Source organism: Trypanosoma rangeli (genome assembly GCF_003719475.1).
Source record: "Trypanosoma rangeli strain AM80 chromosome Unknown Tra_15.4_contig_00385, whole genome shotgun sequence".
NCBI lineage: Eukaryota > Euglenozoa > Kinetoplastea > Trypanosomatida > Trypanosomatidae > Trypanosoma > Trypanosoma rangeli.
This window is the reverse complement of record NW_021706125.1, coordinates 2858-16914: the sequence shown is the minus strand read 5'-3', so window position 1 is coordinate 16914 and position 14057 is coordinate 2858. Positions and strand designations below refer to the sequence as shown.

The 14057-nt window shown below is 53.2% G+C and overlaps 6 protein-coding genes across 6 annotated transcripts, besides 14 other annotated features; all 6 read right to left on the bottom strand.

Annotated features, from left to right (window-relative positions):
• Positions 1-444: 444 nt before the first annotated feature.
• Positions 445-466: a microsatellite.
• A 242-nt stretch (positions 467-708) lies between these two features.
• Positions 709-731: a microsatellite.
• A 602-nt stretch (positions 732-1333) lies between these two features.
• Positions 1334-3244, bottom strand: TraAM80_08191 (flagellar associated protein; the record flags this gene model as incomplete). The annotated part of the gene is made up of 1 exon (XM_029384950.1): positions 1334-3244. One exon carries the CDS (start codon positions 3242-3244, stop codon positions 1334-1336), a length of 1911 nt encoding a protein of 636 aa, XP_029235252.1.
• Positions 3245-3375: 131 nt separating this feature from the next.
• Positions 3376-3402: a sequence feature (A-rich).
• Positions 3403-3563: 161 nt separating this feature from the next.
• Positions 3564-3588: a microsatellite.
• A 21-nt stretch (positions 3589-3609) lies between these two features.
• TraAM80_08190 (carbohydrate kinase, thermoresistant glucokinase) lies at positions 3610-4230 on the bottom strand (the record flags this gene model as incomplete). The annotated part of the gene is made up of 1 exon (XM_029384949.1): positions 3610-4230. One exon carries the CDS (start codon positions 4228-4230, stop codon positions 3610-3612), a length of 621 nt encoding a protein of 206 aa, XP_029235251.1.
• A 207-nt stretch (positions 4231-4437) lies between these two features.
• Positions 4438-4476: a microsatellite.
• A 193-nt stretch (positions 4477-4669) lies between these two features.
• On the bottom strand, positions 4670-6844 carry TraAM80_08189 (Phosphoribosylamine--glycine ligase; the record flags this gene model as incomplete). Its single annotated transcript, XM_029384948.1, has 1 exon — positions 4670-6844. One exon carries the CDS (start codon positions 6842-6844, stop codon positions 4670-4672), a length of 2175 nt encoding a protein of 724 aa, XP_029235250.1.
• Positions 6845-7360: 516 nt separating this feature from the next.
• TraAM80_08188 (uncharacterized protein) lies at positions 7361-7900 on the bottom strand (the record flags this gene model as incomplete). The annotated part of the gene is made up of 1 exon (XM_029384947.1): positions 7361-7900. The coding sequence occupies one exon, from the start codon at positions 7898-7900 to the stop codon at positions 7361-7363; it is 540 nt and encodes a 179-aa protein (XP_029235249.1).
• Positions 7901-8135: 235 nt separating this feature from the next.
• Positions 8136-8162: a microsatellite.
• A 231-nt stretch (positions 8163-8393) lies between these two features.
• Positions 8394-8423: a sequence feature (G-rich).
• A 26-nt stretch (positions 8424-8449) lies between these two features.
• Positions 8450-8509: a microsatellite.
• Positions 8510-8585: 76 nt separating this feature from the next.
• Positions 8586-10367, bottom strand: TraAM80_08187 (uncharacterized protein; the record flags this gene model as incomplete). Its single annotated transcript, XM_029384946.1, has 1 exon — positions 8586-10367. One exon carries the CDS (start codon positions 10365-10367, stop codon positions 8586-8588), a length of 1782 nt encoding a protein of 593 aa, XP_029235248.1.
• Positions 10368-10436: 69 nt separating this feature from the next.
• Positions 10437-10470: a sequence feature (GA-rich).
• Positions 10471-10692: 222 nt separating this feature from the next.
• Positions 10693-10723: a sequence feature (GA-rich).
• Positions 10724-10763: 40 nt separating this feature from the next.
• Positions 10764-10785: a microsatellite.
• Positions 10786-10991: 206 nt separating this feature from the next.
• TraAM80_08186 (uncharacterized protein) lies at positions 10992-13208 on the bottom strand (the record flags this gene model as incomplete). Its single annotated transcript, XM_029384945.1, has 1 exon — positions 10992-13208. One exon carries the CDS (start codon positions 13206-13208, stop codon positions 10992-10994), a length of 2217 nt encoding a protein of 738 aa, XP_029235247.1.
• A 3-nt stretch (positions 13209-13211) lies between these two features.
• Positions 13212-13278: a microsatellite.
• Positions 13279-13875: 597 nt separating this feature from the next.
• Positions 13876-13900: a microsatellite.
• Positions 13901-14031: 131 nt separating this feature from the next.
• Positions 14032-14053: a microsatellite.
• Positions 14054-14057: the final 4 nt, after the last annotated feature.

The window sequence follows — 14057 nt, the reverse complement described above, 5'->3', positions numbered from 1 at the left end:
AAAAGAACAAACAGAAACGACTACCACACCAAAATAGAGATTGAAACGGGAAGAAACACCTCATCCCATGTCCGCCTCGCCACCACAAAGATGAAGTCGTTGTGAGTCACAGTCACGGGCAAAGTTATTGACATTGACTTACGCAGCTTCAGGCGTCGCAGATCTTTGCCAACTCCACGTCACACGCGTCATCGCCGTCCCGTCGTAGCCACCAAAATCCTCGCACTCGGTAGATGCATGGGGTGTGTTAGAGCCCCCCCCTCCCTCTGCCCGCCTAATCGCATCCCGCGCTAAGGAAGAAAAAAAGTTAGGATGACTTGGCCATGTGCCTCCCTTCTCCATCACTCAATCTCACCTTGGGCATTTACTTCCCTACTCGCACGCAAGTGTCTTCTCTCCCCTTGTTGTATTGGCCCGTTGAAAAGAATGCACATGGGGACGCAGAAAAAAAACAGAAAAAAAAAAAGGCTCAAGAAGAAACCTCCCGTCAAGGGAACAATCGCCTCCGCATCAACACTGCACCCCGTCAGACATTGGAAACCCGCATTACATCCACACAGCTAATATGACGATAGGGGCATACATGGAGGAAAGTCATTACCGCAGGAAAAGCACACCCTTGGGAAGAACGCACATGAAGTCACCCACCGCACCTTTTCTACTTCTTCATACATCTCGTCAATCAAAATTGGGTCACAGTTTTAAAGAAATAATAATAATAATAATAATAACACAGACACAAAGAAACGGACTCTGCTTGCAGCAAAAACACGAAGACAAAAAAAAGAATGAAGATAAGCATCCTGTTTTTGGGCTCTCTCTCGCTCCCGTTTGTTTACATTGCTGCCTCACCCTGCGTGTGCGTGCTTATACCACCGAAACCGTCCAGTAACAGATGGGGCGCCGCACATCCACACGTATGCGCAGCGGAGTTCTTCAAAACATGTAGTGAAATTGTTTTCCATTTTCTTTCGCTTGTCTGCCTCTCCTCCATGTTTGCTGCAACAGTTTCACTTGAGTGAGTTCTCTCCTTCCCATGGGCCTGAGCTGGCGCACCTTTTCACTCCCCCCACCTCAACCGATCCGTACATGTCCTGCTGTTCCCCCCCCCCCCCACCGCCGCCATCACCATCATCCCTCGCCTCTTCACTTTCTTTCTACTTCTATTTTTCCTTCCTTTGGGTTGCTGCTTCTTGCTGGGTTGCTGCACTCTCTATTTTGCGATGCGGCAACCCCTTTACATCGGATAATGTCCCCCCTCCCACCCCCCTTTTTCGTCTCTTCTCATGTGTGTTTGCCTCGCTGCTGGTTTCCCTCCCCCCTTGCCACTCAGTCACTCTTCAGCGAGTTTCTGCAGGGAAGGAATGTCGAGGTCGTCGACGGACCAAATCATGATTGCCCCTTCATCCCCGACGGAGACGATCTTCTTGTCGTCCGGCGAGATCCGCACCTTCTGAATGTTGCAGCTGTGCGCCAGACCCACGGCGACGCAGACGCCCTGGTCGTAGCTCCACACCTTCACGATGCGGTCATTGCCCCCTGTGACGAAGAAGCGTCCATTGGTGGAGATGGAGAGACTATTCAACTCACCCGTCTTGCTCCCGGGGATCTCGCGAATGGCCCCGCAATCAACAATGTCCCACCACGTGATGGTTTTGTTGGTTCCCGTCGTAAGCAGCTGGCTTTCATCTACGAAGTATTCCACAGCTCGAAAACGCGTTTGGGAGTAGATGACATCCCGACGAACCTGCCGGACCAGGTCCCAGACAATGCAGCTGCCATCGTCACTGGCACTGACACACTCCATGTTGTTTTTGGAAATACACACCGCGTTTACAGTGGCCTTGTGCTCCTTCATGGAAGCCTCCAGCGCACACGTCTTACCCTGCACCTGCCAGAACCGGACAAGGCCGTCTGCCCCACCCGAGACGAGGCGTTGCGAGGTGCTGTCAACGCACACCGCAGTCACCCCACCGGCACCTCCACTCGCGTTTTTGATGGCATCCCGCTTGTGCGCATCGTTGACAGCAAACACCAGCTTGCCGGACTGTGGACCGAAGGCGCGCAGTTTTCCATCATCCCAGCCAGAGACAATCATAGAGCCATCCTTTGTAAACTGAACACAGTTGCATAGGAGACCAGCAATTTGAATCCGCAGTAGCTCGTTGGAGGTGGTTGCATTCCATACTCTAATGTCAGGCCCACAACACGTTGCGAAAAGGGCACTGAAACCCTCTGGGAAGACAACATCATTCACAGTATCGCTGTGACACGTCAAACGCAACTCCGCATTAAAGTTTCCGCCCTCCACAAGGTACACGTTGCTCTCCATGGTCCCCACAATGTAGCCCTGCGGAACGATTGCAAGGCCAGTGACGCTTCCTTCCACGTTTACCGACTTTAGTACTGCCAGATTAATCTTGGAGAGCAACGTCACCTCACCAGAGCCACTTCCCACCAAAACATCACCAGACCGCACGACAATCATGGAGGTAATGCCGCCTGATAACTTCTTCGCTGGCCCACTCATTTTGTAGGTATTGGAATTCCGCTCCAGTAGCACACACAACACGTCACCGCTGGTGGTGCCACAGTAGGCGTAGCGGTCCGTCTCTTCCACGGCAATGGTTGTAATGCATCGACGGATATTGCCCATATTGATGTCATCTGGGCTCATCTTGCGATCTACGGCATCAATGGTCCAGACTCGCAGCGACCCCACACCAGCAGTAATGAGTTTTTCAGAATTGTTGTTGAAGAAAATCACCGTCTTGGATTCTGTGTGATGGGCCGGGGCACCACAGAGAGGGCGCCCGGTGGAAACATCCCACACCACCACCGCCTTGTCGTCGACGCCGCCAATAGACACAAGATATTTCTCATCCTTTGAAAAAGCAAGCGCCTGAACCTTTACCTTGTGGAGGAGCATGCGGTGCACCATGCGGCGTTCATCAAAGTCAAAAATACACACATCCGCCTGAAACCCTGCATGTGTCACCTGCCCAGAGGCAATAAGACGTCCACTCGAGCTCACGGTGATGCAGCTGATCTTGTCGTTGTGGCCGTAAAGAAAACTGGAGGCGGAGCGGTCGTCTATCTTTTGAATTACAATGCATGCGCCTAACGCATACACGAGGTGCTCGGAGTCCGGGTGGGCAATGATGCTGTTTGGAATGCGGCCCCCGAAGCCAATGACGGACTCAAGTGTCAGGCGAGGGGTTTTATCGTACTCCTTCGCCGCCATGTTGACAACGTGGGCCCTCCTTTTGTTGTTGGTGTTACGTCGGCCTACTGCAGCTCTGCTATGGTGTGCCTCGATGTCGCTGGGTGTGCACAATGGACAAACGCCTCTGTGTGTGGTTGTGCGGCCTTATCTTGTTTTTTTTTTTTTTTTGTCTGTTTGTAACTCTTCCTGAGGCGGGCACAGCACGAGACATCGCGAGAAGGAGAAAAGGAGGAAATAACAAGAAACGGTTTTCGCCGGACCACGAAATGCAGCCAGGCAATGCTCCAGCGCCCCGAGTAAAAAGCACCACCAAAAAAAAAAAAAAGATGGAGGTGAAGGTGGGTGGGGGGTGGGTGGGTGGGGCATTTCACTTCCGTGCCGCCCTAAAGGTGCAGCCACCGCCTCTGCCGCAGTCCCGATGCCACACGCCTCACAATCTCCGCCGGCCCCAGCTCCACGGAGACTCGCATCCCAAGCTCGCCCTTCTCCAGCTGCAGCGGCTCAAGCGTGGCGTACTGAGAAAGGAGTAGACTAGCCGGCATGTACGCGTGCTGGCGGCCCTGAACGCGCCGAGCCACGAGCCTGAGGTCACCGACAAGCTCGACAAAAAAAACAATCACGCGTGCACTCTTCTCTGAGTTGTCTGCGCGCAGCAAGTCTCTGTACACCCTTCGCAGCGCGGAACACGCAAGCACGACACTGCTGCCCGTTTCCACTGTGATGCCTTCGATGACTTCAGTACGCAGACGCCTCAGCCAAGGCAGGCGGTCCTCATCCGTCAGCGGCACGCCTGCCGCCATCTTTCGCACCTTGTCAGCAGAGTGATAGTCGTCGCCGTCTGCGAAGTGCCAGCCCATCTCGTGTGCGAGAAGGGAACCAATAGTACTCTTCCCCGTGCCTGAGGGGCCCATGACAATCACAGCCATCGGCACAGACGAGGGACACATCAGTGTGGGAGTGGGCACCATATTCACCACCTCTTCGTTCCCATTCCCACCCCCCATCCTCCGATGAATTACACACACGTACTGCAAAGCAGCTTTCACCACAGCAATTAGAAAGACAGGGAAACAAACATATATATGCATATAGATTTATATACACTCACAAGCAGTACAAACTTCAGCATGATGTGTGGACGTGTACGTGCCTGCGTGCGGTTGCAAGCGATTGAAAGTCGTAAAGCAGAATGGAAGAGACGCAGAACAATCAAGAAAAAAAAAACAAGACACAAAACAAGAAAAAAAAAAGGTGTGCATTTGTTTGTCTCTGCGTATACCTCGGAATTACCAATACGGCAGGGCGGGAATATAACACAAGAAAACGCGGCAAAAATAAACTAATACACCGCACCACCTCCCTCTACATACCCTCCCATCGCACGCCGACACTCCTAATCGCCACCTCCTGTGCGTTCCCCTCAAGCTCCGCAGCCGCAGCCTGTCAAGCTCTGCTGGCGGCGCCCAAGACAAGGTGCTCAAGACCCAAGAGCTTTAGATCGATGAAGTAACTCAGAGGCACAAACAACGGAAGCTCCGCTTGCGTGAAGAAAGACACAATTTCATTCACTGCGGCATCAAATTTCGAGGCACTGCATGTGGACTGTAACTTCTTTTCCTCTGCGGCAACGTCGGCGCCATCGGACGCTTCAGTGCAAAAGCAAGATGTAGGGGAGGTGCTAGGCATTTTCTGGGTGGTGAACTGAAGCTCCAGTGCGGCGTTCAGGGGCGGAATCAACGCCTTGAAGTCCTTGTTCTCCACACGACGAATATACGCCGCATCACGACGGAGATCCGCCTCGGCACCGTTAAGAACACACGCCAGCGGCGAACTGAAGAGGTCTACCGTTTTCGCCACGTGCGTTAGGGTGCCCGACTGTCCCAGGTCGTTGAGATCTCTGCGCCTTGTAAAGTACCCAAAGGTTGGCAGCGCAACGATATTGCAAATGCCCATATTGCACACCACGCTGTTCTCCTCAGCGCGCAAAAAAATCACGTGACACGAGACGTCGGTTGTAAGCGATGCATAAAGAAGCGGGGCAGGTGGCCATGGGAACAAATCCCGGACACCCTCTGCATTTGTTTTCCCATCACAGCTCTTAGAAGGCAAAATGAGAGAACGTTTTTCCTCGGGTATAACGGCGGCGGCAAAAACCAAATACATCAAGAGCATGTACTGGTCGTAGCCCACGAGAGAAGTGGCGCGAGGGGTGTCGCCAAGCACGCGCGGGTTAAGCTCGATAAGAATAGGCATCCCAAGTGTGCTACTGCCAGGTCGGTTATCGACGCGAACCTCACAGTGTGAACATCCCTGATGCATACCAAGAGCGTCAAGGCACTGAAGGGTGTACGCCACAACACGTCGCACCTCACTCCCCGGGTCCCTCTGTGCCAAGTTGTGAACAAACTCAATACGGTCATAAATAATTCCTGTACTGTTGTGCCGAGCAGAAACTTTACCACGCTCCGTAGCTTGAGACTCCTTCTTTAGTTGCTCCTTTGCAGAAGGAGGAAGACAGGCGCCATAAAACGACATTGGATACTTCCAACTTTTCCAGACGTCAGTGACAACATGTTTGCCCTTGTAGCTCACAACATTAACAACGTACTCCGGACCTTCAATGTACTCCTGTAAAACCATGTGCGATGCCTCAGTCATTTGGGTTGTCTTCACGCCAGATGTAAGCGCAAATGCCACATCAATTTCATCATCTGTGTAGCAGAGAGACATTAACTCAGAACCTGCACCACTCACAGGTTTAAGAACAACAGGAAATGGAATCCCATGCTGCTCTTTCCAGCGCTTCGCATCCGCAGCGTTAAATCCAGCAGAGCCTCGAATATATGCCAGACCATGGGCCTTTAACGTCAGTTGCATGCCATCCTTATCTTGTCGTTGTACGACGGAGGTGAATGGATCGTTTCCAAAAAGAATTCGGGTACGACGCCGTAAGGTGTGCAGGACGTTTGAGCGACTTATTTGCACCCTTTCCGTATTGCCTCTGCTGCAAGGTCGGGATGCAGGCATCGTCCCGCTCCCGTTATTGCTCACGGCAGGAGGCCTTCGCGGAGCAGAGGGACGGTGCGGCGGCATTGTACCAAAGTGTCTGGCATGCAAGTAGTCTATAAGCGGAACAAGACCATCCACAGTCGTGATAAAGGCCAAAATGTCCTCGTATCCACCTGCAATAATTTCATGTTGATAGTAGTCCTCGTAGTAGTCACGGTTGCACCTGATGTCAGCTGAAACATCAAGAAAAAAAATTTCAACCCGGGGACCGAAGTTGATCCGCTTCGCCACGGCGTCCCAGGTCAGCGCCGGGTAGCCGCTGCTGGGTTCGTTAAGGTGCTCCTTGCGGAAACACGGCAGCTGTGTTTTGTTTACTGGCCTCATGGACTGACACACGTGGCTCAGGTAATCCTTTTGCCGAGAAGAGACGTCGAGCGCTATCAAACACGGTCGACGCCTTCGATGCAGCTCCTGCACACAACTCTCGATGTCTGCTCCCCAACGAAGAGTAAGTCGAAGTGCTGTTTCATCGGGGCAGCCAAGCCGCCGCAGATTTGCAAGTGTCTGCCGCCGCACGTCGCCATGAGCCGCCTCCGCCGTTGTCCGCATTTTGAGTTCGCCCGTGGCGTGGTCAATTACTGGTTCCCACCAAGGTTCTACCACAGTACCACTACGGACATGGATACATTTGTCAGCAGCAACGCAGAAGGCGCCGGAAGTGGGCGGCAAGAAGAGATACGGAGAAAAAAAAATATAAAGAAAGAAAATAGAGGTGCAAGAGAACAACCAGTCAGGTTCTTACACGATTAGCTGACGCGGCCCCTATGCCCTGGGCGTAGCGAGTGGCAATGTCTGCCGCCTCTCCCTCTCCCTCTCTCTCCCACGCACACACACATGCACACACGGAGGAAGCGGGCAGAAAGATCAGAGCAAAAGAGACTGAGACTGCAGCGGTCACACGGCGCAGTACCCATTTAGAGTGGCGCACAAAATCCAGAGAGAAAACACAACAACAGTGATCTGCGACCACAGGCACCCGCGCAAGTACAAATACACACACCATACACCTCCCCCTTTTTTTCTTTCCGACTTGTTGGGAAATTTAGGGCGAGAGGAAAAGCACCTCTAAAACCGTTGCAACTTAATCTCACGCCACAGACGCTGCAGCTCTCGCACCTCCTCTCGCCGGGATGCTGACTGCATGAGCGCACCACGAGAGTCGTCGGAACACGGAACAGAAAAATAGTCACGGCGTCCTGCCTTTCCGGCACCCCGCCATGACGGAAAACACGACGGCGGAAGGTGAGTTTGTTGCTGATGCTGACCTCCACGATCTGCCAAGACGCAATCCCCCCCACGACCCATGCAATGACGCTGTGACAACAGCAGGGGAGCCGAAATCACCCCCTGCCGGGTCCTGGCAGGCGGCGCGGGGTCGCTACCGACGCTAAGAGACGCTGCAGAAGAGGAGGAGTGCCTCCAACGCGTGTCCCGTGTTATGTTATCTCGTGACGCAACGCCCTGTGCGCAGACGTGGCGATCCGCAGGGCGATGGAGCGAGAGCGGCTCCATCCGGTTCTCGTAATGCGTATTTGTGACCATGACGCACTCCTCTACCCTCACCTTCTCCACGTGGCGATTAAGCAAAGCAAAAACAAACAACATCAGCAGGAAAACACTACGGATCTCCAGGCAGTAAACTCATGTGGCCCATGCATTTATGTGTTCCCATTTTTTTTTTCTTCTCCCCATCCCTGCCTTCTCGTTGTTAAGAGGACCACAATCTGAGGGGGGTGGGGGTGGGGGTGCTGTTCCACCCCCACCCTCCCTCACCTTCGTGATCATCTAAATATTCTCCCAGGCAGAAAAGGCGCAAGTTTCCATACACTGAGACACACACAAAAAGAAAAGAAAAAAAAAAAAAAAAGAGGAATCCCCTTATTTTTCTTCTCCTTTGTTCTTTGCCTCTTTATATATCTTTTTTTTTCTACTTCTTTCCTTCTTTTCTGATGTTTTGTTTTTAGGCGGTAGCACTGCCATTCCCCTTTAATTTGATACAAACTTAGCAATGGCCCACGCCATCCCATCCAAGCCCTCTAAACCCCTCCGGTAACTGTACAAGTAGCGTCCTCCCTGAAACCCTCCACATGGGCAGATGCCTCCCCCCCCTCCACTCCCCCCCCCCCCCGGAAACAACGCCCTCCCTCCCCATCGCGCCACAGCCACGCGCGCAGCAGCAGCGCCACGCCGACCGCCACCGCCGCCACCACCACCGACTCATGCCTGACATTAAACACAAAGTAAAAAGCCCATGAGTGTGTGTGTGGGGGGTTAAAAGGGGATTGGACGCCTAAACGGTAAAGACAACATGTTCCTCCTTTCGCTCAGGCAGCTTCGTGTGCGAAAGCGTCCTTGCCACATACTTTTGCGTCTCTTGTTGAGGTTCATCGTCAATTATAATCTCATCGTTGAAGTAAAGCAGGCCGTCCTCCTGCTCCTCATCTGTGTCCTCCACTGCCTCGGCACTGTGCGCTATGCTTGAGGCAACAGGCGTCTGCATCCCCCGCTGTGCCTTCACTATCCCCGCCGCAGTACTGGCTGAGGAAGCGGTAGAAGACGAGTCAAGCATACGCTGCGTGGCAGCAGCACTATGTCCCTTCGTGGTGGAAGACGATGACGACGGTTGCAGAGGGAATACAGAAGAAAAAGACTCCATATCTTCGTACTGTGCACGTTCGTCTGCAGACATGCCCATCCATATCTTGCGCGCACGTCTAAGAAAGGCGTGGTTGCTGCAGGCCCTCCCCGTCATCACAAGGCCGTGGCGATGGCATTGCTTAAAGTAAAATCGACGGAAGGCATTGTTGGACCGACGTGGTGGAGAGATGGGCGCATAAAAACAAAAGTTAAGTGCCGCCTTCTGCAAATCTGACAGTTCCGACCACCGCTCCATCGAGTCCTCTCGGCACATGCCGTAGTCCCGAGAACAGTATCGAATGTAGAGGTGAGCCCCGCTGACGGGGTGCATCTCATTGTGTTTCCCAAAGCAGTAGTATTTTATCCTTGTTTCCTTCGGAAGCGTAAACCAACTTGGCACCACATCCTTTGAGCGCCGCAGCGTTGCCTGCGCCGAGCCCCCGCAGCGAATGACATACTTGTGGTACTCCTGGTTGTAATACGTGATAGCCGGGCTCGTCATTGAGCGCACCTCCTTCAGCGCCGCGACACCACACATCAACCTTGACCCAAAAAGACGCTCTTGCTCGTACTCATGGCGGAGTTCCTCTCGCTGACTCTCCGCCTGCTCCACCAGCGCCTCCTTCTCCTTCGGCGTTAGTTTATCATACACCCGCATCACGTTGGAGCGCTGAAATTCCGCCAACTCTGCTATTATGTCGCGCACCTCCGTTTGCGTGCTGCGTTCTACGAGTTCCTCGTCGCGTACAGGCCCTTGGCGCAGCGACCATGTCCGCATCGGGGGGCAGACATCAAAGTTATTTCGATTCAGCATCAGAAACGCCTGCAAGGATCTGTGTTGCTCGGGGCACTTCTTTCCCGTACAGAAAAAGCGCAGGTGTTTCTCTACAAAGTGGTGGTGGTACAAGTTGATCGTTATTCGTCCTTCTTTATCCGTGTAGCGCGCCCACTCCTCCGCCGTTGGCGGCACCGTGCCTGTGCTCTCAATCAGTTCCACAAGGTGATCACGATGCTGCTGCTTCAGGATGTCATCCTCAACGATGTGGAGGATGCGCCGCTGGACCCAGCCAGGGGCCTTCCGCATCCCGTGGAACCCGTTCGCCGAGGAGTTCTCCGTCCTACTCTTGTAAAACACGTACTGCTTCACCCTCTCGGGGAAGTAACGAATCTCCTTCTCAACGCACTCGTTAATCGATTCGCGAAACTGAATGCGGCGATGGAAAAAAACGTCTTCACGCAGGCGAATCTCGCGACGGTTGCGAGGCCCCCTCTCCGTTTCCACGAGTCGCTTGCTGTTGAGGTAGTTGTACTTCTTGCGGCCACTCCTGGAATCATTGCGGGACGTCCCGGGAGACGGGTAGGACGCCACAGACCGCGATGACAGCGCTAAAAGGCAGCGCGAGATGCAACGCAAACCTGCAAAGACGCGTCGCATAACGTTGGCAAATTATTTTACTCCTGCTCCCTAAGAGTTTCTTTTTTTTTTTTTATGTATTCCTTCGTCCTTTCTTTTCTCCTCGCCCGCTCTCTCTCTCTCTGCGTGTGTGTGTGTGTGAGTTCCTTCAGGTTGCTCTCGCGACGGACAATGGCGGGCCCGCAGTTTACTTCAACCGGAGTCCTTCAGGTCTGAACTGCAAACGTGCAGTCGGGCTGCGTTGAATAAAACGCAAAAAAACGTGAGCTGAAAAAAAAAGGCAAATAAAACGGTGCGACGTGAAGATGCTGTTTGGACGGCAGCTGCGAATCTCCAGACCACGTCGTCCTTCCTTCCCTTGCCTCGTTCCTTCTTTCTGAAGCTCTGCAAGAAAAAAAGAAAAAAAAACGGCAATGGACACACACACACACACACACACCGGTTTCCCAGCGATCCACACACCCAGAAAAAAGAAAAAACGAATAACGATGATAGCAACTCTACAAACCCACCACACATACAAACCCCTCAAAAAGACAACCAAAACATGCACGCTCACACAAAATTTTTAGGGGCAATAGTCAGGTGCAGCACACGTGTTAACACCAACAAAAGGCCACAGCGGAACAGCCTCACCAAGTCACCTCACATGGGAAGCGCCGTCTTTCGTGGCCGCCCACACCGCCTGACTGCAGGAGCGGACTCCTCAGACACATCGGGCTCCGCCTGCGCCGTCTTTCGTGGCCGCCCACACCGCCTGACTGCAGGAGCGGACTCAGACACATCAAGCGGAATGAGCTCTGTCGTATTGCTTTGGTGGGTTGCTGCGTTATCCATTAGTTCATCCTTGGCTAAATTTCTCTCTATGTTTTTTTGTGGAGAGGAATGCGGCACCGCATCCTGAAAGGGATACTGAAACGCCATCTGCTGAAGCTCGCTAAGACACTCAAATGTAGGAAATTTACGATGGCCCATCACGACAGACCTCTCACCCAAAAGGGTTTTATCCGCATCTTCGTTATTGTCATCCTGTAAAGAGGCTGTTGGCTGCACGGCAAACCGCAGGTGACTCTTGCAGTAGCAGTAGTATAACTGTGCCGGAGACATACTAGTCGTAGCAGATCGGTACAACTCTCGTTGAACGGGTGCATGCAGCTGAGCAAAGCAGCTGAAGGAGAGCTGGGCGGAGAGAGTGAGCTGGTCAAACGATGGGGGTGGTGGAAGCGGGCGGTAGTCATTTGTGGAGGCCCATGACACCAGTACGGTTAGCTCTTGATACAGTCGGCTGAGTCGGCGAAATGTCATGTGTGGCGGGGTCAGTGCTCTTACCTCGTCACGGGCAAAAAAAAGCATCAAAAGCCCTGTTCTTGCGAGTACGTCCATGAAGACTTCCTCTTGTAACTTTTCCAGATCTCCGTGATATACGGCACGGTACATGTCGATGCTGTCCTCCAGCGTCATCGCCTGAAAGACGCCCCAGAGATGCGTGAGATGAATATCTTCCAACTCCCCGTTCACAGGGTTAAGCAGCTCGCGCTCCCCTCGCCAAGAGACCGCCAACGCGTGTGAACCCCGTTCTTCCTTGTGCTCCTTGTGGGCCCGGGAAAGAACGTCACCCGGCGTGGTCTCGCTCATGAGAAATGACACCTCGCCCGGCTCCACCACATTCATGTAAAACCTATCGCGCAGGTACGGCTTCCCGAGCTCATTGTCCACCATCAAGGCCGTCGTCGTTTCGGCGTCTTCCTCGTCGCCAGAGGCCGCAGCCTGCCCGTCGTTCGGCAACTTCCACGCCTCAGACGCGTGAGGCGCAGCCTCACCCGCCAACGTAATCGGGTTCTCCCTGCTTTTTCCGAGTTGCTTGGTGTCCGTCACCTCGACGAACTCCACCCCCAGCAGACCAGAATGGGACTCGTATCGACTGAACGGTGGACGCTGCGGGGACGGGAGCGACAGTAGGTTGCGGTGGGAGGCCACAAAGGCGAGCCAGAGTGCAGAGGTGCTACCGCGCGAAGACGCCTTTACGTGCAGGAAATCCCATAAAACATGCTGCAGACCGTATGAGTAGAAGTTCATTTTTTCGGGTCCTGTGAAGAGAGAGGCTGGGAGGTTCAGCGGGAGCGCGTCCATATTGTTATCGTTGTTATTACCGCAAGCAGAGTTATCCCCTGGCAGGAGGCCAGGTTGCACCGCGGTGTGCTGAGACGCGTCTCTATGGGATAAAGGACACACTGACTGAACTGCGGCGCCAAGGAGGAGCTCTAACAAATTGAGTAGATCGTCCCGCCACATGGTTTCATCTGAAAGGAAGCCATGCAGCATGTGCCGCAGGATCTTGTATTCGCCCACAACACCGCGGTACTGTGGTGCCGTCTCAGCGCTATCCTGCAGCTGACGCACCCAACCGCTATCTAAAAACAGTTTTTGGATCATACACTCATCCAGCAGCCGCATACCGCGCAATCGCTCCTCCGCCTCCACATACGTTACAGCCCTTGTGTGAAAATCCCTGATGCCAAAAAGCATCTGCTGCAAATCCCATGCACTCGAGGAGGCACGTGTCTCCGCTGCTTCGGGTTTCAAAAGCGGTGCCAAGCGTTTACTTTCCCCACGCTTAGGAGAGAAGCTAACATCAACAGCAGAGGCAGTTTGGCTGCCGTTGAGGCAGTGGCGGCGAATGCTATTGGTGTCTTCACTGGCTGCGCCCTCAGTGGAAAAATGCGATAATGCATGACCCGCGCACTGCCGCCCCGCGCACCACAGCCTGCTAGACGCAGCCGATCTTCTTTCAGACATTAGGCCAACGCCACAGAGCAGCCAGTCAACGCGGAATGAGACACGTCGCACGCGCCATTGCTGCATAAGTACCCTCTACCCTCTACCCCCTCCCACACCCACAACCACAACCACACTCCAACGCCACCGCCAACACGTCTGCGCCTGTGCTCCCCCCTCGCTCCCCCACTCTCCGCGTATGTGTGTGTATCCCTATCTCCGCCCACCCCCACCAGCCCACCCCCTCCCCCAAAGGTCCTCTCCCTCCCAGCCGGTAAAAGCAGCAGAGAAGAGGAAAAAGAAACCGTTTAAAGCCGGGGGGAAAACAAACAAGTAAACGGGGCATAATAAAAAGAAGAAGAAGTAAACAACGTCAGCCGACACCAGAAGATTCCCCATGTACACCGTGTGCTTGTATTGCAGAAGAAGGGTGGGAGAAGGGTGAGGATGGAAATAAAGAAATAAACCGTCCACCACCAAAGGCGATGAAGGCGATTTGTCGCCAAACATCAACCAACGTAACGGAACCATCACTCTCTCTTTCTCCCAACCAGAAAAATATAAAGGCATCATTGAGGGGTGGGGTGGGGGGAGGGGGAGAGCAAATCAGAACTTTTTTTTTTTCACTGATCCACGCTGAATCCGCGCTTTAAAGACACATACAGGCACAGAGGCAACACTCTACACCACCGAACAAAATCCACGCCACAAACAACAGCAGAATGAAAACTATGCGTTAGAAACACTAAGGCAAAAACAAACCAAACAAAGAAACTAACGGAGTCAACGAATAACTTACTCCTCGCTCCGCACTCCAACAACGGTCTATGCCTTGCGTTCCACTGCAGTAAAAAAAACGGAGCTGGTAAGAAAAATAATGCCGTTGCGTCCCACTCTTTGTACAACCGTTTATATATATATAAATATATATACCGT